The sequence below is a fragment of the Zootermopsis nevadensis genome, unplaced genomic scaffold (genome assembly GCF_977971745.1).
Source record: "Zootermopsis nevadensis isolate Lab colony 2312 unplaced genomic scaffold, Znev_1.0 Znev_ptg000008l, whole genome shotgun sequence".
Lineage (NCBI taxonomy): Eukaryota > Metazoa > Arthropoda > Insecta > Blattodea > Termopsidae > Zootermopsis > Zootermopsis nevadensis.
The window spans coordinates 9,062,672-9,084,529 of NW_028259140.1; the positions used below are offsets into that span (position 1 = coordinate 9,062,672).

The window sequence follows — 21,858 nt, forward strand, 5'->3', positions numbered from 1 at the left end:
AGCCTGCACCTTACACTATACTGGACCAGCCATTTACTCTATTTCTTTATTTTGATGACTTGAAAAATGCAAGGAAAGTTTTGGGTGGTTCCTTAAAATAGTCTATAACCTCCTCCTTCAGAAGTCATTCATAATCACCATGTTATTTCTCATTAGACAGTATATAACCAATGCAGTCCACATAATGTTAAATAAACAACAAGCGTTTGATGAATGGCACAGATTTATATTTTTACAACTCTTCATGATTGATATAGTCAAAGAAATGCTGTTTCTTCCCATTCATAAAAGAAATTACATAATTACATTACAGTAGTCACTGAATTTTTAACAACTATCCTAACATATAAAATTGTTCAGTGTTGAAACTAAAAGCAAGAAATAAGCAAAAGGAATGTTTTCATTAATTAACTATTAGTTTTTCACAATGCAAGGCCTTACCTATAACACAGTAAAGTGATTATATGTAATCTAGTTCACTTAGAAAGAACAGTACTATAGTATGGGAAAGGTCAGTAAGAGTACACATCGAACACAATTCTTTCCATAAACCACATTTTAATTAATAAACAGCCATATACATTGACTGCATAAACACAGAAAAGGTGATATTGAATTGGCGCTCAAGTTGTGTAATTAAGAACAGAGTATGGAACTTCCATTCTGAGCATTTGTTATAAAAATCATTTTGGTGCACTTAGCAAGGCATAAGTGTATAAAATTACAGTCTAGAGACAGGAAATAGATTCTTATGTTCCATGGACAAATGATTTTCAATAGAATAGTGGCATTCATCTTGTTATATCTTGATATTCAACAATGGCAACATTTCTACTTCTGTTCTCAGGACAGCAAACTTGAAAACAACATTGCATACGGAGACTTACTCTTACCCACCTTTCCCAAATATATAGCCAGTATATAAAGATATATAAAAATTTAAAGCCTCTTAGTACAGTTTGGAACCAATAAAGTAATGATATATAAGCATATACTGTATATAAACCCTGTTCAGGTATGTGACTGGTAACAAGTGACAAAACTGTATTATGTGGCATTTCAAAATTTTCACATTTGTTAGCCCAATTTTTGCATTAGAATTGACATAACTTTAAAAAAACCTGGAGCACTGTGAGTGTAAGATATTATTACACAAATTAGTAAAAATGTGCTAGAGTACATATCTAATCCTATTGAGCACAGTCCTTTTCTGAGAATGACTAGCTCAACCTATAAATACACTCCACTTTATGGAATCCATGTATGTCTGCCACCATTAGACATACCACACACACACAAAAGAAGTGTATATATAATTGTGTGTTACTATACCGGTTTCCACAATGTTTGAGAGGTGATGTAATCAGTAACCCCACCCTTTCTCCTGTAACCCACATGGTGATGGCTCTCTGTACTACCTGTTTGAAGAATGCTGAACTGGCAATGGAACTTACTTTATTGTTAAGTACACTTTATGTAAACATATTCCTTACAAAAGAAATGAACAGAAGAACAATGTGTTAACATGACAGAAAACAACAAATGTTGGTTGGAATGATTCATACAAATGTGCACAGAACAGTTAGTAGTATCATACTCCCTGATACTTCAAAATAATGAAAGACAGTTATGCCCCAAAAAGAATACCACTAAGCTTATGATTAACATTAAAGGTAAGACCATTTATTTAGTCCCATACCTCACCAAAAGGGCCTATAAAATGACATTGCTTACTATAGTATATTTAAAATAATGACAACAGCCCTTTCCACTCCACTGAACCTCTCAAACATTAAAGAATCAGGATTATTACTCTCTTTACAAATTTTTTACTAGTAGTGTTCACATTGCCAAGGTTTTTATTTCTAGAAATGAACCAAGCAGTTCTTTTAATTTGCTGTGGCAGTGGAGTTAATATTCTGCAAAAGAGGTGTGGAAAACATTTACAGTTCTAAAAGCATGGCATAATTAAGTATCAGCCTTACCCAGTTAATTTTATCATTGTATTTTAAAAAAACTTATTGGAAAGTTATTTGGCTTTATTCTCACATGTATGTATTTTTATGCTTGCACAAATCATGATCTGGTCCCTGATATAAAATAGATGTTCATGTGATTTGTCCTTTAACTCATTAAATGCAGAATGAATGACTATTAATTCTATCAGCTTATTAATAATAGTAATATGGTGCTTTACAGTGAAGACTCTACCATCATTAAAAAGAATCCAAAAAATAGGAATATGTAGAATGTGGAGTCTGAATTAAGAACTTAATGCAGAAGGAAAAACGTAGCTTACATGTGTATTATAATTCAATAAAACAGGACATGATATCTGTACACAGACCAACTTTACAATGTTAGAATCTATTTTCGCATGAAAATCACAATACTTTCCCTGTAGATCATTATTATCTGTGCTATGTACAAAACACAGTGTTTTGTATATCTTTCATTTAACTGTGAATTTTTTAAAAATATAGTTCAATAGGTGGCAAGCTGACAAAGTATTTTTACATGGCATTATGGCAAGTTCCTAATTTGAGCTAGAAGCTCATGTATACTTTAAACTCTAATGGCACAGTGGTGTATGTCTCCCTTGCCACATTTCTACCCAAAGAATGTTTATTTTATACCTTATGTACTACCTGAAAGTGTTATACTTTTGCAGTTACTGTGGAACCAAAGACAAGAACACTAGAGCAAGTTATTCTCCATGCAGGTGAGAAAGACCATGTTTGGATTTGTACGCTGGCCAACGACAGACTGGGCAGTGATGATTATCTCTGCCAAGCCATTCCATAATGCAGCATTGGTGATAGTTGTGGCCACATGGCAAGCCACAGAGAATGGTTCCCCATCGGTATGACTCAAGACAGACAGCACACTCTGTTGTTGGAAGCATCCCAGCTGGCAGGTTACTCGTCTCATCCCCACTCTCTTCAGAATATGACAAGCTGCCTTTCATGTTCCCTGAATCCCATTTGCTTGACACAGACGTATCTGAATCGGATGCTGTTAGATCACTGGGATGCCTATCAGAAAATGTCTGTCTGTTAATGCACAAAGAACATGATATCCTTGTTTGAACATTACCTGATCCAGCATTTTCATTATGAAACTGTATGTTTCTATTACTGTAAGTCGGACATCTGTCCAGTGCACTACAAACTTCAGCAGGAACATCTGTGAAGCTTACACTACAGGCACAGCAATTTTGACTTTGCTCAACGTTCCTTTGGTGGAGCTGTGTAGAATAGGCATCATTCTTCTTTTGACTGCTATGACTTGATTCGAGGTGTCGGTATTTCACTCTTTCTGAGGCGCAGCCACAACAATGAACTGCACAATTCTGACATGGCATTTCATAAGGGTCTTCTCCATCCATCATTCGTTCCACAACTTCAGGCGAATTGTCCGTCTTATTAATATGCTTTCCATTAATTTTTAGGGCTGAATTATCCCAGCCTCTAAATTTCCACACAGGTAAATCTTTAACGTAGTCATTGGGGATGACAGGTTGTAACCAAAAGTTTGGAACAGCTAGACGATCAATTAGCATTTCAATGCTTTCATCTAGTTCCAATTCACTGGGCAGTAGAGGTCGTGTAAGTGTGACCATGGGACGAAACAAGCAGTTGATCCAATATGAATCCACAGGCAATACTTCCCACCATGGGTGATTGGATTCCCTCTCAATTTCTGTTTCATCATGACAGTGCTGCCATAAAAGCCATGTAGCCATAAACCCATAGACAAAGAATGTGAAAAATAACATGTAAGGATGCTGGGTTAGAATCTGCCAGTCTGCTCGGAGCATAGAGCCAATTTCAGTAAGGCTCATGTACCGCACCAAAATGAGTCCTTTGTCAGCTAAGAAGCTGACAAGAGAGAATCTGTAAGTGGCTAATATTAACAGCCATACTGAGAAAAGCCAGAAGTTGTAGCTGACAGCTGTCCACAGGCATCGTGCCACACATTTCCACCAAAATCGAAAAGAAACCTGGAATAAAATGGGGACATACTTTGTTATAATATTTAGAAGGGCACTCCTCAAATTAATGTGTTCAAATTATTTTAAAACTAATTTGTGAAAATGCATGCAACACACGGTCAATGTCTTCATATTTTCTGCCTCACAGGAGTGAATATGTGCACCCCAACTTGGAGTACGAATTTTTCATATGTTAGCCCACATTTATTGCAGACATAAATCTATTGTTGACAGGGCTAATCAAAAGTAGTCAATATTCTGTTACCAAATCAATTAAAAAAAATACACTGTATAAAAACAATTCTTTTGCTTGTGCTTTATGATGTACGAGCTGGAATAGCTCAGTTAATAATGAAATTCTCTATAACCTGGACAGCTAAAAACTTTGTTTTAAGATTTTATGTTTACATTATATATACAAAATAGTGACCAAAATTAAATTTACCAGACAAACGTTTTAATGTAGACCTTCAATGCCAAATTTACTTAAGTTCAATGAATAGATTTGGAGACACATTCTCCAACATTAATTTATTTTTATGTACTACATGCAAAGGACATAAAAATGTATGCAGAACTTCTGAAGGCTGCAGACTGTCACTATTATAAAGATCCTCAAATAATTTTCTTTAATGGGCTATGAGAAGTTATGGTATAATATATATTATTAGCACATGCATTTTCCATCCAAATGTGTGTCCTTTACCTGAAATATCTGCAGGCTGACAAGCATGTTGACAAGAACCAAACTGCACAGAAAAACATCATTCATTTCCGGCTGAACAGCTCGAAGGAACAAATTCATTGAAGCAAAGTTAAAATGTTCAAATCTCCGTTGACCATATACAACTTTTCGTTCTGGTGTTACAATTAAATAGCTGGGAATCTGATGATCAAGGAGTTTGAGTTTTTTCCGTACTGCCTCAGAATCTTCTTTCTTTAAAGAAAACATCCCAAACTTGATGCGACCAGTAAATTTAATACTAAGTGCTGCCAGGAAAAGTGGTGGATGAAGTAGATGAGTCAATAACAAAACTTTTACATCACTGCTGCTGCCACTACTTGAGGCAGAAGTGGCATTGTTCCCTGCTGATTCATCTTGGAGCCAATCTCGATTCAGCTCATCTATGTCATGGATATTCTTGACACGGATGGACAACTGATCTCGAACCCATTCTACAATTGACTGAAAAGTTTGAAAAATACCAATATAGCAAAATCAAAATAAGTTAAAAAAATAATCTGGATACGAGGAATTTCTGAGCATCACTTTCTGCTTTTCTTAATTTATAGCTATTCACAAACCATTCTCATTGCAGTGTGAAAATGGGTAGAATCTGAGGTAATTTCAAAATAAAATGTGTTAAGTCCTTGACCATGCTGTAATTCTTGAATGGGAATTAAGAACACTGCATAGAGATCCTGGCATTAAATACCCATTCTGGTTGCTCAAAAATTCAATAGCAAGAAAGACTTACTTGTGGTCGTGTGGAAGTGAAAGTTTTGAGGATAACTCTATCTTTCGCTCTTGTTCCCTTTGGCAATGCTAGTAACAACAGAGGATGGTGCCAGCCTTTACTACTACAAAGCCTGAAACCAAAATATTGGAAAACATTAAACTATCATGAAAAACATCCTTACGGGCCAATAAGATTATTTTGTGTAGAAAGCAAAATAAACAGCCTGTCCTCTGTTTATTTAATTGTGACAAACACATCATTCTGCATAATGTTTTGTTGATTGGTTCCTTAGCTCATACTAATTCTATCATACCAAAAATAGTACACTCAATTACAAAGTAAGCTTCTGACTGCTGGGACATATATCAGTCTCTAATCAGACAGATTTTCCACGTTATAGTTGACCACCTAACCATAGTGTGAAACTAACACAAATAAGAATTCATTCACTCAGGCAGGGGATTAATAAATAATGTTTCAATCTTTGGTGTTCACTCTGCATGCCACTTCGTTCAGTGCCCTGCTTAACCAATAGTACTATTTCATGTCTGGCTATGTCCTTGCATTATATCAGTATTTAAATGTGGATAATACAATGAGATTTACCGTCTATCCAGTCTGCAGTCAAAAACACCAGTCCTTATAGCAAAGGGTGCAACCTGACTGCAGACAATATGCCAACTGTAATCATCAAGCAGTGGTTCTACATGGGGTCCACCAGTCGGCACAACCTGTACCAACCATACACTATCCTTTGTATCCTCTACTTCTTCATAGAAATGAGGACCACCTGTGAAATGAGATGGAGGTGAGGGTGCTGTAAGCCGTTCCCTAGCAGACTTATCTGTTCCAGTAACACCATGAACATGACCCAATTCTTCCACTTCACTCTGGACCACTACAGCTATAAGTCAACAGAAATATTCATTAATCATTCCTCTCTTCTCCATAAGTGCTTATCCAAATGAATGTATCATACTAAATGAATTCCAAGTTTCATGAAATATTACATACCTGATGCTTCAACCAACTCAGCCAATTCCTTTTTCTCAACATAGCCTGCATAGCTTACACCTCTATTTTCTAGAAGGTGTTTTAACTGACGAACACTAAGTAGCAATGGATCTACTATCTGAGTGGAAGAAATTCCATGTTGATACCACAGCACCAAATCCAATATCCGAGATATTAAGAACACCAATACCAAATATATTATCAGCAAAGTGGCTTGGATCCATATGGACCGCATTGTGAGTTATTTATGTCATATAATATTTAACAGAGAACGTACATTCTTCCTAAAGAGAAATAAGACATTACTATGAGTATATAGGTGAGCAGTGGGCAAAATCCCATATTCTAATGTCAATGATTGCTGTTAATAATTATTCAGGATGTACTTTAAATTGCAGTAACATTACCTACATAAGTTTCAATTTGTCGAAAAAACAGGGACGTCTTGTGTGTTGTATTTTTGTTTGGTATAATTCTATAACACTTTCACCAAGCACACATTTATCGGATGTCCTTGACCCCCTTTTTATCGCTGATCACAATGTAATCACATGTTCAAAGGATCTGATTGGCGGGATATGATGTATGAGTTCAAATGCTTTTGATGACTGTTCGCGTATTCAATATTAATATCTTACGTTACGCCCCTTCTTAATATATAAATTCCAATACTGCCAACTCTACTGCAACGTGTTACATTGAAACCTATGTTAAATTAAGTTTCTACTGACAGCCAGATTCCAGCAGACGACCAACTTACAATAATCGAAATCGAAAAACATCGATTTGTTGACTAACGATAGTTGACATACGATAGTTGCCCTTGCTGAACTGTGTCTTGTGTGCGCAAGCTTTATTTATTATGGCGTGAAAGCGATGTTGGGAATTGAGGCTGTCAGTCCTGTTATGAGTTCTTGACTTTTTTATTAGTATTTAAATGTAACATGGATACCCATCAACAGGACACTGGGTCTCAGCATCATGAACTTTTCTTACAAGAGATAGAAGGAATTGATGAATACTGGGGACCGACATTTAGGTATGTATACATATACTGTACTCTCAGAAGGGGAGGGTCTGATATGAAATCAAAGCCCCCGCGAGTAAAATGTCGAAAGTACGCAGGAGCTCCCGTGTTCGATCCAAAATTTCGCATCTGCGCAATTGGTGGTTCAATTTGTAAGTCACAGAAGTAACCCCACAAAGCGCCCAAACAACTTGGGAGGAAACAGGTTGACAGTCTGAGGTCGTTTACAAGTCTCTGATAGGGTGACAGTTTATGGTCGTGATGGCAAAGCCTACTTCTAGAGGATCTGAAGCAATTATCAGCACACAACCTAAATATGAACATTTACTATATGAACTTGAGACCACAGACACCAGTAGTGTGGGTTTAGTTATCAGGTAAGGGTGGTTACTCTTTCCCTGAAGGGAGGGTCTTGAATGGGTCTGTTTTGGTGTCCGTAATTTAATGCATAAAACTGGGTTAGCCAGTGTTGCCTTGTATGATTAAGAAGACTGCAGTCATTCTGATTGCTCTGTTAATGAGAATGAGCTCAAAAATAAGGTTACTGAATTTTTAATGCATTTAAGCAGAAATAGGTACATGTGTATTTTCAGTTTCACGTACATTAAGACTAGGTATAATACTGATGATATAATATAATTCCTCCATAAGTTTTTGCATTCTTATGCCCTTTTTTATAAATTGGGATTATTAGGCTTTCTTTTATGTTATTGTTCTTTTCTTTAAAATATTTATTAGTACTCATTATAGCCACTGGTTCTCCAACCCTTATATTTTGTATTTGTGTTTTATCCTCTCTTTTTATTTCTTCATGTCATTTACTTTTCCCATTGCTATTCTCATGTCAATATCCTTATTTCTTCATCCATTTCTAAGTCTTTCTCCTCTCCATATTCATGCTGTTTCTTCTTCAACTTCTTCTCTTATTATTTTTGCCATTTATGGGTTGATGGCTTTTACCCATAACAACTTTTCTAAGTAACTTTTCCTTCTATATATATTTTTTTTCACCTTGACTGTCATTTGTCACCTATGATTTTACATATTTCTTCTGTCTTCTTTCATATTTTCTGCTTTCCTCTGTAAATTAATTTCTTGGATGTCTTGTAATGATCTTAATGATCTTTTCTCCTCAAGTATTTGAGAATCTCTTCCATAGATCATGTTAATCAATTCTGATGGTTTTCTTTGCCTGTTCCTTTCAATCTTATTTGTTTGCTTTTCGTATAGTTTTAAACACGTTCCTTCATGCTATTTTTCATCTTTATTTCTTCTGCAGTTCTGTCATTCTCCCAGGGTGATTTTTATCTTTTCTGTTTGTATTTTCCCACATATTTTATCTCCTGCTGATACTAATGTGTTCTTAAACAGCTTATATTCTTTTTATATTGACCCAATTTCATTCTTTGGTATTTTTATATTATTTTGGATTTCTTCTTTACCTTCCCAGTTTTGTAATTTAAATACTTTTGTCTTTGGTGTTTCCTTGCAGCTATCTTAATTATTCTGATAGTTTTAAAATCTGCTACCAACAGCTTTTGATTCTTTCTGACACTAACACTAGGCATAACCTTAACATCTCCTAAGACTGTTTCTGATGCCTTTGTCATAATTTATACTTCTCCATTTCTCATTATCTCTTTATCTCTTTCATGTCCTCATCACATTCTGCCTTGGGAGCATATCTTCTTCTTCCTAAGATGTTTCTACTTTGTGTGGCTTGTCTATTTGGGGAGCATTAATCTGGATAAAAATGTATCAATTCCCCTCCAATTAAGACTGAGACTGTTATGCACCGATGTGGTTTGTTAACATCATTGGCATAATTTGATTCCCAGTTGCATTCCTCTTTGTCTGTCCAGTATCCTTCCAGTTCACTATCTAAAGGAGTGTGAAGAGTAAAAAGTTTTGAAGCTTGTTGTAAAATGTTAACCAACTTCCTGTTATTTTCTCCCTCTGAGGTCTAAATATTGTCCTCATCACCTTATTCTTAAACACCTTCTGTATTATTTATTACATTATAATGAAGACCAAATTTCACACCCATATATTTTAATGGAAGCTGTGAAAGATATTTGTGAAGTTGTTGCATAAGCTTATAATGTCTGTATTACATAATATAAAGAATGAATAGATTTAGTTATTGTTCCAAAGTTACAATACCTCAACCCCTTCTCCATCCTTGCTGTACAGATGTTTGTGTGTGTATGGAAGTGATGGGTTGTATTTATTGCTTTTTTTTCCTTCCCACTAGGTACTCAATGAGAATGTTCTGTGAACATTTTATAAACACTGCACTGTAATAGGAAGTTTGGTGTTTATAGCCCAGCTGGTCTGTTGAAACATGATAGTGGTTTGGTCTGCTTCCTGTGTGATTTTTTTTATTGTTTCCTGCTGCTGATTAAAAGGGGAGTAGAAGGCCATATGCTTTTAGTGTTGGTTTGTTAATTATTACCATCCATCAGTATAGCATTGATTCCCTTCATACACACACACATCTCCAGTGAAGTGGGTTGATACTGTGATAGTTACATGAGAGCAGTACTCATTGGCCATGTACTGCACCATAAATGAAGAGTGAAATGTGTTATAATATTTTGTGTGAAGTTAATATTAATCAAATCAGTCAGATCGTAGAACAAGTCATTAGCTTTGATGGAATCTCATAAAAGTACTTGTTTAATATCTTCTGTTGAAGAATGTGCAAATAATTTTGAAAAGAACTTCAGCAACTTTCCATTTGGTTTGGAAGTGCTGTAAGTTAATGGAAATAGTTTGTTTCAGAAAACATTAGTAACTTTATTTAAACAGGAGATAAATCTTCATGATACATGACTCAAATTATTTGTTTGAGCCACTATTTGGTTGTATAACCTGAAGGAAAGAGACTGTTTGGGAGAACAAAACATATATTAGATGATAATATTAAAATTTGCCTTATAAATAGTGTTGATATGTGGACTGGACCTGTCTGGCTCAGAATAGGGACCAGTGGCCAGGATCTTGTGAACACCATTAGTTTCCATAGAAGGTGGAGAATTTCTTGACAGGTGGCTGACTGTTATCTTCTTGAAAAGGGCTCTGCTTCATGAAAATAATTGATTACCATTGTTAATATTGTTATCAAGACTACTTTGGTCTATATATTCTACACAGTATCTATTTTCCATGTCCTAGGATTTTTCATCCTCTTTTGACAATATTTTTGACTGGTGGTACTGCTGCATCTGTTACAGCATCTTTATCCTGCCATTTATTGATCCTGTTGTCATTGCACATTATATTCTATGGGTGGTATTGTAAACATCTGCCTGTTACATATTGTTATATGTACAGAGGCATATATTGTTTTTCTGATCTTATTTATTTTATGTAATTATTATTCAAAGCGCATGTACATATGTAGTTAAAACCTTACACCAGAGTACATTGATTTGGACTTCTGCTTTATATTCAGAAGTTCTGAGGTTAGTTAACCCTTAACCCTTTCAGGAAAAATGGTTAGTACCTTAAACTAGACTGCAACCACTATTTCCTACTCAGTTTGTCTTACACAAATTATTCAGTGCTATTCTCCTTAAGACTGTGAACTAAGTTAGATTTTGTATTTTAACAGAGCCATATATGATGGGGATGAACACCAGAAGTTTATGGAACGTCTGGATGCTCGAATCAAAAGCCATGACAAAGACATAGAACGTATGTGTAATTTCCATTATCAGGGATTTATTGATTCCATAAGAGAACTTCTTCAAGTCAGGTCCCAAGCCAAAAAGTTAAATGTAAGTATTTCTGTAAAGTTCATGGTTCTGATATGAGAATGAAAATTGTTCATTTTTGCCTTTATATGTCCTTTTATGTTTTGTAAGAATTGTATGTTGTGCAGTTGTCTGTTGCTAGCTGTAATAAGAAACGTATTCCAGTTGAACAGTGTATACATTCTTGTGGAAAATTATTATATTAATTCATACAGTATCTGTTTATAAAATGATGAATCATGCTAGAATTCAAAGAATGATAAATTATACAAATTATGCTGTAACCAGAAAATACTGTTTAAATTATTCTTGGTACTTGCAGAGTGAGGTAGTTGAAATTGATCGAGAATTGCAGACCTCAGCAGCTAATGTTTTGGTGAAAGGAGAGGAGCTCGTTCAAGCTCGGAAAGTGGAGAGCAATATAGCTTCAGCAATTGATAACCTGTCATCATGCCTTCCTGTCCTCACAACTTATGCCAAACTCCAGCTACAAATGAAAGAGAAACGGTAATTAGTGTGCACACAACGAGCATTGGATAATGCTCTATTTCAAATGTAACTGTTGTAATTTTAATTTTTATTACTTTCTTTCTTTCTCTGTCTCTCTCATCCTCTTTTACCCGTAGGTGTCGAGGTTTTTATTTATTCGATTGATCTATTTGGACAATGGTAGGACACATTTTTATTACAAATTTTTAAATTTTCTTATAAATCATTAATTATTTTTATGATTCATGTGTAACAGGTGCATGTAACATAAATTACATATAAACATTACATTTAAAAATGGCCCTGAAGCAGATAGTAGGCTAATTTACATATTATGAATGGATTAATTTATTGACTGTTGTAAATTAATTTACTTTTTGTAGGTATTATCCAGCTCTAAAGACCCTGGAGCAGTTGGAGCACTTGTACTTGCCTAGAGTTGCAAATTATCGGTTTTCACATCAGATGAAGGAGAACATACCAAAGTATGCTGTGCCCTTATTAAATACAAATATTTTCAAATAATTATATTTTGCGCAGTTTCATTTTGAAAATCTTTATTTTGTAGGATGAGAGAAAACATAAAGGAGGCTTCAATGTCAGATTTGAAGGACTTTTTGGAAAACATCCGAAAATTCTCACCAAAAATTGGAGAGGTAGCGATGAGGCATGTAAGTGGTTTAAGCTTATTTCTATTTTATCTTTCTTATGTAGGAGACCAAATTAACTATTGTACTTTGATGTTGATATTAATATTGTGGCAAGGTTGTGTATTTTATTTAATTTGTATTTAAGTTTCAGTAGCTTCTAAAAGAGTTTTAACATTGTTGATTATAATGTTCACATTTTAATGTACTAATATAAAATCTTCAGCATATGTGAGTACCCAATTAAGCTACCAAATTCCAGCTCTTCCTGGTTCTCTTGGAGCCAACTTGATGGCTTATTGTAAGGTAAAATTGAAAGCAATATTATTTATGGGATCCTCTAATTGTAAATTCCAAATGACCGGACATACATATTTATACAGACTTTGTTTGACATGCTGTAGATGCACACAAATTATAAAGATGTGTTTCTTACATATTCCATATAATTGGAGTCAGGTTTCCATGTCATTTTAAAAGTCTTGTTATTTATTGTTTCTTTTACTTCTTAGTTACTTAAGATTGAAATTATGAGTTTATAAATGCAGTGTTTTTGCCATCTTGATTTAGTTGAACTGAAATAAAGTTTGTACCTAGTGATGTTTTTATGTTTTTTTAAGTAGCACAAGACTCAGTGAAGCAAGCATTCTGATTTGAACTTTATCAGAACTTAACATTACTAAAATAGACCGAAACAGTGGTAATTGGTTTAGATACTACGTGTAAACCATAAGTGTACCACTTGTTCAGTAATTGGATGCACTATTTAGGATACCTAAAGTCTGAAAACAGAAATGTGATTGCTTTTTGTATTATTGATACTGTTGCTATGAAGTATATTTTTCTTATTAATTTTTGTTATTTGGTTCATTGTATTATCAGAAAAACAACTGGCTTCCTATTTACTTGTAAGGTGGTTTTTCTGTGCTTTCTTCTTATTTTATGCAAATATTCCTCTGTTTTTGGTGTAGTAAACTATGATAATGATGCTATAGGTGAGAATGATGTTCATAATTTATGTGTTGCTGAACATATTGAAAATTATGATTTAATTACTTAGAATACTAATATGTATGAAAGTAATTCTGTTTCTGTTCCATTGAGATTCTACTTATTATGAATTTCATAACAATACTGATTTGGCATTTGTATAATAAACATTCCACTTTAGAACTTACTGATATGATATACATTGTCTTTTATAATTAACTTTTTAAAAATATAAGTTTTTAGGGTCAAAAATGAGTCTGTAATTTCTTTAAACACGCGTATTTCCACTTTCATTGTCTGTCTCTACTGTCGTATTGATGTTGTTTATCTAGACAGCTGAACAATTGGGCAGTGATCCAGGTGTCATTGGCAGAAAGAAGAGGCAGGCGCCACCACCACCAAATCCATTTACTGGCGAAATAGACTATGAGCAACCTGCCGAAAGTACATATGATGCTGAGGAGGATTTGAGTGCGCAAGATCTTATTGATTTTTCTCCTGTCTACCGTTGCTTGCATATTTACACAGTGTTGGGTTCAAGGGAGACTTTTGAGACATACTACAGAAAACAAAGGAAAAAACAGGCACGCCTTGTTCTTCAGCCACCTACAAACATGGTAAGAGTGTGCGGCTATGAACTGATCAGTGGGTCAGGAAATCCTTTGTTGTTCATGCACCAGATGTACCAACACAAATATGCACTATGCATTAGTGTTTTGAAATAAAGGGAATGCACATGTTGCCATTGGTATGAAATATGTCATGGTGTTCTTTGGAGTAAAGTAGAATTGTTCCACTGCATGCCATGGAGGTGCTTATGGGGAAATGAAATATAGTTCCTACTCATAAGTAGATGGGGGAGAGTGGTCAGCATCACACTGATCACGCTTTGCTCCTGGCGAAACGACCTCTGGTACCCACTGGTCAGAGCCAGTCTGGATGCAGAGGCTAGATGAAAAATCCATTGCCTCTGATAGGGATCAAACCCTAGTCCTTAGGATGGGAGGCTATGATGAGCTGGACATGCAGCTCAAATAGGTAACACCGGAAATGCATACAGGTTTTTGGTGTGGAATCCTTTTGGATTAAGGCTTGATGGAAGATCAAGAAGTGGATTGGCTGATATCATTAAGCTGGTTCTGAGAATTAGATTATGGGGATAGGAGGTGGATTGAACTGGCTCAGGATTGTGTCAAATGGTGGTATTTGGAACATTTTAGTTCTACTACTAGAGAGTTTTCTAGTTTGTTACTCAATATACTGTTAAGATATGGGTTTTGTTATATAACCGTACTCATAAATTAATTTTCTTTTGTTTTTCAGCATGAGACTATTGCTGGATATCGAGCCTACATACATGGGATTGTAGGTTTCTTTGTAGTTGAGGATCATGTATTGAATACAGGGAATGGTTTAGTGAACCGAACCTACTTGGATGAAGTCTGGAGTATGGCCTTGTCTAAAATAGTTAATGCCTTACGAACACATTCGGTATGTTCTACTGTCTTATTCACCATTTATTTGTGAGGTTTTTAATTCTTACAGTGCATAAATTTTGCTTTTGCCTTGCCTGTGAAAATATGTTTAAAAACTTATTTAATTTAGTTTAAATTTTAGAGTGCTTTTTGTCTTTTCTTTCGCCCTCATATTCAGGAACAGAAAATTAGAATTTATTAATATTTTCTTCTACAAATTGTTTGAATTTAAAAGAAGCCATGGCTGCCATTTAACAACTTAATAATGGTATCTACAGCTTGAAAAATAAAGCTGTCTCTTGTGACATCTTGTGGGAAAAAGTTACATTTAATACAGGTAAAGTATGTAGGCAAAAGCTTCTACATTGTCATTAGATATTATAGCCTGTGTGTACATGAAACATTATCAGGTTGCAAACTTGCAAGAATTTTTGTAATTTTGTTTTTATTTTCTCTTGTTTCAGGCCTATTGTACAGATGCAACTCTCATGCTCAAGATAAAGAATTTGATTATGTTATTCAATACCACCCTCAGGGTTAGTAAATGTAACATAACTCATATGTATGATGTTAGTTTTTACAAGTTAATAGACTGGCCTTAGTGGAAATAATTTAAAAAGGAATGTCATCATTGATAGGTCATCATCTTGTCAGATATTAAATTTCTTTTCCCCTTATGCTTTTATGCTGTAATCTGGTGTTAATTTGTTTGCCATTCTTCTTTCTTGTTATTTCTGTTTATTTCAGTAATCTTGTATAAATTTTATGATTGTTTAAATTTTTAGTTCTAAAATGTCATCATTTTATTTGAATTGCAGTAGTGTGGTTTGCATCTCCTGAGTCTGTAGAGTTGCCATATTAGTATCGATAAAAATGAGTGTTTAAATATATAAAGATGAGGTGAGTACAGTGAAATGATGTTTATTTTCATGAAACTGGTCACGAGGTATCCCATAATATTGGTAAACAGCTAAGCAGGCATGTAGGTAACTGATGGAGTTCTGAAGAAGGAATTCTTCCTATGGATACACTAATGATCATATTGTTTTGTAATATGTCTGTGTTGTTTGTCTTTTGCAGAACTATGGCTACTCAGTGAATCAATTGTTTGACTTGTTACATGAAATCCGAGACCATTACAATGAGGTGCTAATGCAGCGCTGGGTTCAGGTGTTCAGGGAAATACTTGATGAGGAAAGCTTTCTCCCTATACAGGTAAGCTATTTACAAAGAAATTCTTTGAATATGTCATCATTACATATTGTTTCAAATTAATGAGTTAAAAGTGACCTGTTTTATCCTGAAAGGTGCACACAGCCTTATAGTATTTTAAGTAGGAATACAAGTTGTGTCTTCCTGTTGGGATGTTTGTTCATGATTTGTTATGGGAATCCATTTGATGCTTATGTTTAAATCACTTTTATACATACGGTTTTTTCTTCTAAAGATTTAGTCTTGATATCACATAGACTCTCTAAATAGACTGAGGGTTGTGATGCTGTGTAGTCTTTTATGTGAACATCAGCATTTGAGAAGAATGTATCACCACTATCTCCAGAAAATGGAGATGATACTTTGCTTTGAAATGTCAATAACCATCTGCATGACTACAGAGCATCACAGTCCAGGAGACCATAATTGACATGCGCTATGTGACATCTTGGTAATTCATCCACTGCTATGTAATGCTTATTTCTTCTCATTTATTTAATTTGGTCATATTTTAATAATTGTATTTATTGTATTCTGAACACTAAAATGAGACTGTGTTACAGGTTTCATCCCAGGCAGAGTATGACAATGTTGTGGAGTCATTTCCATTTCATGACCAAGCTCTGGAGCTTACACCTTTTCCTAAGCGATTTCCATTTTCACCATTAGTTCCAAAGGTGTATCAGCAGGTTAAAGAATTTATCTATGCCTGCCTGAAGTTTTCAGAAGATCTCAGTCTAAGGTAAAATAATATTTAAAGCATCTGTTTTTGTTTAGAGTGAAATAGTACTTCAAAACCTGCAGCTTTCATTGGTGTTATACACCATGTATTTTCTTTTTTAACTCACATTCATAGCCAAAATTGTGTTTTGAGTTAAACTTTTATGGTACAGTAGCACATTGATATTATATGTGTTGCAAAATTATTTTCCAGTGTTTAAAATTTTAGAATTTTTTGCATGTATAGTGTCTGGAAACATTGTAGGCAGTGAAAAAGTTAAATAAAATGATGCTGTTTTTATCAGTTTTAAGATGCTGTTGTTATTTTTTGTATTTAAACATATAGAATATTAATCTTAAGAAAATGTTGAAGATTCCTGCCTTCTGGCTTGTTGCACTGTGTAGTCTGGTAGAAGTTGACTGACATTTCTGAGCTTCTTGCTGTCACCGTTATCAGGACAATGAGTAATTGCCTCTGAAAGCACCTGTGAAATATCTTTATACTCACCACCGTGATGATCTGTAATCTCACAGAATATTGTTCATCATTTTTATTTTTTACAGTCAAGAGGAGGTGGATGATATGATCAGAAAGTCAACCAACTTGCTTCTGACAAGATCATTCAGTGGTTGCCTTTCCTCTTTGTTTCGTAAGCCAAGTCTAGCCCTTCTTCAAGTAATACAGATTATAATAGATACTGGTTATCTTGAAGAGGCTACAGTCTACTTGGAGGAGTTCGTATCCAATATCACAGGGTTTGTTGTTCATCAGTTATCATCCTTTTCTGATTACTGAACTAGTAAAAGTGCATGTTTTCCAAGGGCAAATATCCAATCTTTCTCACATTGAGTGTTAAAAATAGAAAATATCTAACTATTACTGTTATGTGAGAACATGTTTATTTACAACTTAAATGTTAAAACTTGTATGTGATATTTAAAGTCAGGCATCATAATCATTCATCTTCCCATTTTTGAGGAATTCAGTGACCAGTCACTAACTTCTGTTTCCTCTTCTACATTTCTTGGTGGGTCACACCATTATATGCCTTATATGGGATAGAGTACAGTGACGTAGTAATTGACCCTGACTGTTTAGTTCCTAAAAGGAAGTGGAAAATGAAAAATGTCACTAGTTTTAAAATAGTAATTTTCTTTTATAGATTGCAGGGTCAGTCATATTATAACAAATCATAACATTTGTCTTATATGCATGTCCATTGTTTTTCTACTCTGTTCTTGTTTATCTTCTCTCGCTTAGTATCTGCACCTCTAGTCCTTGGTCTCCCTAGTGCTCATTTATTTCCCTTTTTGTGTATTGTTTCTACCTTAAGATCATGCATAATGTCCTGATTTTAAATTGTATTCCTTCATATCCGTTTCTTAGTACTCTGTAAAAACTTTATCTGTATGACTTCTAGTCCATCCATCCATCCATCCATCCATCCATCCATGTTTTTGCTGCATGAGTCACAATACACAAGTAATATATTTTTTATAGTCTAGCTTTAATCATTCTTCATATTTTCCAATTCCATATTATATCTTTAACAATCTGATAAAACTTGCCAGGTCTATGGATTTTCTCTGTAATTTATTTAAATTTCTCTAGTTGATGAAATATTTCTCCTCAAATATAAGATGTTTTTACCTTTCTTTAAAAAATTTATAATATATATTACATTTTGCATGCATGGGAGGACATCATTTGCTGTATTAAGGTGTGCCCCTTTCTGTTTTTCTGTAATGCTATTCAGTATAATTTAAACTTGAATTTATGAAATGTTACACTTTTGTACGTATTTGTATCATATGAATATGTGTGTTTAATTTGAGCATTTCATTTATCTTTTACAGTGCTCCAAAAGAGAGTCACATGGTTTCACGTAACCAAGGTCAGTCATCAATGTTTCGTGTTGCTCGTGATGATGCAGAGCGTCAGATATGTGACAAGCTAAAGTGTAAATTAGATGAGTTCTTGGAACTAGAAAACTATGACTGGCTGCTAGTGGAGCCAAAAGGGCATGCTTCCAGCTTCATCACCGACCTCATTGCTTTTCTACAGAGCATATTTCTTTCCTTCACTAATTTGCCTGTGAGTACATCGGCGTAAATGAATCTTTCTTTCTGTGGCGCAACAGCCCGAAGTCGAGCCTTGACCTTCTCCCATGTGGGAGGTTTCTTTGTCTTTGAAGTGTGCATTCATGAGTAGTGAGTGACAAGCGCACTGCCTCTGCACAATTTCTACTCAATCCTGATTTGTCTGCTAGAGCCATAATTTGTGATGATAATCTGGATATTCCCCTACAGTCTTACTGATAATAAATCTAAAGCTCTCACTCATATTAGTGAATACAGATCTTTTAATATGATTAATACTTTTTCTATTGGTCATTAATTGTCTCACTGTTTGTTTCTTACTATGTTTTCTTTGAATAAAATAGTTCATATCCACTTACATAGTTCTACATGTACAATGATATAATTTTGTATAACATATTTTTGCAGCCAGAAGTAGCCCAAGAAGCTTGCAAATCGGCATGTGACCACATTGCAAAGTCTGTTTTGGGTTTTATGTTGAGTGAAGATGTGAAACAAATTTCAATGGGAGCCCTACAGCAAGTCAATTTGGATACCATTCAGTGTGAACGTAAATAATATTTCTGTTAATTTAATGCATTATTGTTGACTGTATGACTTCAATCCATTCTTCATTATGAAAGTTTGATGGAGCAGTGTTTCTTAGCTGATGATCCGTGGCATAATTTGTGCCAGTCACTGTTAACCAGCTACATGTAATATGTGATGAGAATCCTAATGGAGTCAGAGGCTTTCTTGAAGTGTATAAATAGTTGATGTACTATCCCACTGTATTAATATTTTCTCTCCAGTATCAGTCTTTCATACCATATGTTTTATATGCATGCATGGTGGTGTGCTTTAAAAGATTTAGATGCAGACAAGTATTCAAAGTGTAAATTTATGTCTCACATAATTTTCTTTATTACTGTTACACAGAATTTGCAGCTTCAGAGCCTGTAGCAGGACTTGAAGAAGGCACTCTGTTGCATTATTTTGCGGACCTGCGTCAGTTGTTGGATCTGTTTATGACATGGGACTGGCCAACATATTTTCATGACTATGGTCAGGAAAACAGCAAGTACCAGCAGGTTAACCCTAACACAGCCATCATTTTGCTGGAGAAGTGAGTTATGGGCAGAACCCTACACATTGTGTTAATATTTCCAAGAATTAAATAAACATATTTTTTGTTTATTGCTATTTTATGATGCTGTATCAAATGCTGAGAATGCTTGTCATATGGGGTATTGTTGAATTATTGTGATTGATGAGGTATGGAAAGAAGTTGAAACTACAGAAATCCAGGATTCAGTTTGGTGCATCCAAGATGTGAAACACATTATTACTCTTACAGTCTTGTTGGTTCGTGTACTCTGTGGAGAGATGCAAAGCATGATTATAACAGAAAAGATTGACAGTTGCACTGCCATGCTTAGCACTCCTCCTTTGTATTTGGAAGGTCCTGGATTCATATCTCAGCCCAAAGTCAAGGTGTCCTGACTGATAATTTTTATAGTTTCACTCGGGAAAATGCTACAATAGTACCTTGATACAAGTTCTGACACATTTTCTCACATTGTTCTCATTCAGGACTGTGTTACCTAAGCAATTGTTAAATCATGGTTAAAAAATGAAGAAGTAAAAGTAACAAAAGAGTCTCTATTATAACAGTAAATCTTATGGTTTTGAAGTGTAGGCTTGATTTAAAGGACTTCATGTGTTGTTTGCTTTCTTTGTCTGTGTTAGCTTTCGGACATTCTGAAATATATGAGTTTTTCCTTTTGTTTGTATTGTGTTAAGGTTACGTGAAGCAGACAAGAAAAATGTTTTCTCAGTGCTGAAGAAGAGCGAACGAGACAAAAAGAAACTTTTGGAAACAGTCCTGAAACAATTACGCCAGTTGGCTCTCACAGCACAGCAGCAATGAATGATACTCTTGTGGTAAGTTCAGGGCCAGTTTGACTGTTCTGCAGCAATGCAGTACCATTACTATATTTATACTTCAGTTGTTGTAGTAACTGTACATGGGAAATAAATTTAATATTTTGCCATTGTAGCATAATTGTACATTTTTTATTGTTGTGGTGAAATACTACCTTATGACATAAATCCTGAAGTCCAGTTGTACTCATACTAACAATTCTAGCTTAGTATTAATTTCTACCGCATACATTGCTGTGTAGTAGTAAAAGATTTTGAAATATTTAAACTTTTGAGTAGCCAAAGAGTTACTCAAAACTTGGGTGAGTATTCATGTCTGCATGTGTGTGTTTAGGGAAGATGTGGGCACATATTTGTTCTTGTGTGCGCTTCCAATCAGTGTACAGTGAACATGGAAAGCTCTAGAGTTGGCACACCAAGCTGTCATGATTTGAAGAGTTAATGATGGTATGTTTTGTGTATGATGGCACAAACTTACAATATGATCAAGGAAGATTATGGTGACAAGGCCATGGATCAAGCTGCAGTGTAGATGATGCAGATATTTCTCGGAGGGTGTTAACATGCAAGAACACTGATTTCCTCAATTGCTGGCCAAAGAGTAATATAATGGTCATTGTCATCTTCTCAGCTGTAAATTATTGATACTATTCTCTTATTAACTGGTCCCAGAATAATTATAATAGTAAATTTAAACAAATTCTATAAATGTAGCTAAAATTTCTATATGTACCAAACTTCCAGCAACATGTTGTGTAAGCTTTTTGTTTATCATCAGTAGACTTTGACTGCATGTGGTGTTATTCCTCCGCTCACATACTTGTAGAAATTATTCCAATTATTACATACTCATTGGCTGTTGTCCTCAGTGTAGTTGTTTTATATTACCTTCTAGAAGTACAGCTGAGCTCCTGAACAGGCAACTTTTTGTAATGTGAACTAATGTCCATTCTAAGTCTGTTGGTATCTGTTTCTACCTCTAAAAATAAACTTTCATGTGTGACAGTAACTGTAAAGAACTATACTAAAAAAGTGCTGACAATGAAAGG

At 34.8% G+C, this 21,858-nt stretch overlaps 2 protein-coding genes across 7 annotated transcripts; one reads left to right on the forward strand and one right to left on the reverse strand.

The window, feature by feature from the left end:
• Positions 1-205: 205 nt before the first annotated feature.
• On the reverse strand, positions 206-9,789 carry LOC110839356 (E3 ubiquitin-protein ligase RNF103). Of its 4 annotated transcripts, none has more exons than XM_087345036.1 (6): positions 9,659-9,789; positions 6,469-6,752; positions 6,061-6,358; positions 5,473-5,584; positions 4,701-5,180; positions 206-4,003 (listed from the first exon to the last, which is right to left on the reverse strand). In XM_087345036.1, exons 2-6 carry the CDS (start codon positions 6,701-6,703, stop codon positions 2,708-2,710), a joined length of 2,421 nt encoding a protein of 806 aa, XP_087201162.1. In that variant the 5' UTR covers positions 6,704-6,752; positions 9,659-9,789; the 3' UTR covers positions 206-2,707. The 4 variants fall into 4 exon arrangements, with proteins under 4 accessions (XP_087201162.1, XP_087201160.1, XP_087201163.1 ...); XM_087345034.1 differs by lacking the exon at positions 9,659-9,789 and adding an exon at positions 6,880-7,175; XM_087345037.1 differs by lacking the exon at positions 9,659-9,789 and adding an exon at positions 6,876-7,175 and having other exon boundaries at positions 6,061-6,244.
• Sec15 (exocyst complex component Sec15) lies at positions 7,286-20,924 on the forward strand. Of its 3 annotated transcripts, none has more exons than XM_022083496.2 (15): positions 7,286-7,507; positions 11,112-11,277; positions 11,576-11,760; positions 12,126-12,227; positions 12,311-12,413; positions 13,712-13,996; positions 14,703-14,870; positions 15,319-15,390; positions 15,935-16,069; positions 16,630-16,808; positions 17,351-17,542; positions 18,644-18,881; positions 19,295-19,436; positions 19,805-19,991; positions 20,669-20,924. In XM_022083496.2, the coding sequence occupies exons 1-15, from the start codon at positions 7,413-7,415 to the stop codon at positions 20,793-20,795; spliced, it is 2,376 nt and encodes a 791-aa protein (XP_021939188.1). In that variant the 5' UTR covers positions 7,286-7,412; the 3' UTR covers positions 20,796-20,924. The 3 variants fall into 3 exon arrangements, with proteins under 3 accessions (XP_021939188.1, XP_087201164.1, XP_021939187.1); XM_087345038.1 differs by lacking the exon at positions 7,286-7,507 and adding an exon at positions 7,665-7,872; XM_022083495.2 differs by lacking the exon at positions 7,286-7,507 and adding an exon at positions 9,955-10,251.
• The last annotated feature ends 934 nt before the right edge of the window (positions 20,925-21,858 follow it).

Bases quoted from the DNA above. Each gene is read 5' to 3' on its own strand.
- LOC110839356 (XM_087345036.1), bottom strand. From the start codon at position 6,703: ATGCGGTCCATATGGATCCAAGCCACTTTGCTGATAATATATTTGGTA. The intron at 5,585-6,060 runs GTAAATCTCATT...TTTTGGTTTCAG, and splicing joins GACTGCAGACTGGATAGACG to GCTTTGTAGTAGTAAAGGCT. The intron at 5,181-5,472 runs GTAAGTCTTTCT...CAAACTTTTCAG, and splicing joins TCACTTCCACACGACCACAA to TCAATTGTAGAATGGGTTCG.
- Sec15 (XM_087345038.1), top strand. From the start codon at position 7,748: ATGGTCGTGATGGCAAAGCCTACTTCTAGAGGATCTGAAGCAATTATC. The intron at 7,873-11,111 runs GTAAGGGTGGTT...GTATTTTAACAG, and splicing joins AGTGTGGGTTTAGTTATCAG to AGCCATATATGATGGGGATG. The intron at 16,070-16,629 runs GTAAGCTATTTA...ACTGTGTTACAG, and splicing joins AAAGCTTTCTCCCTATACAG to GTTTCATCCCAGGCAGAGTA.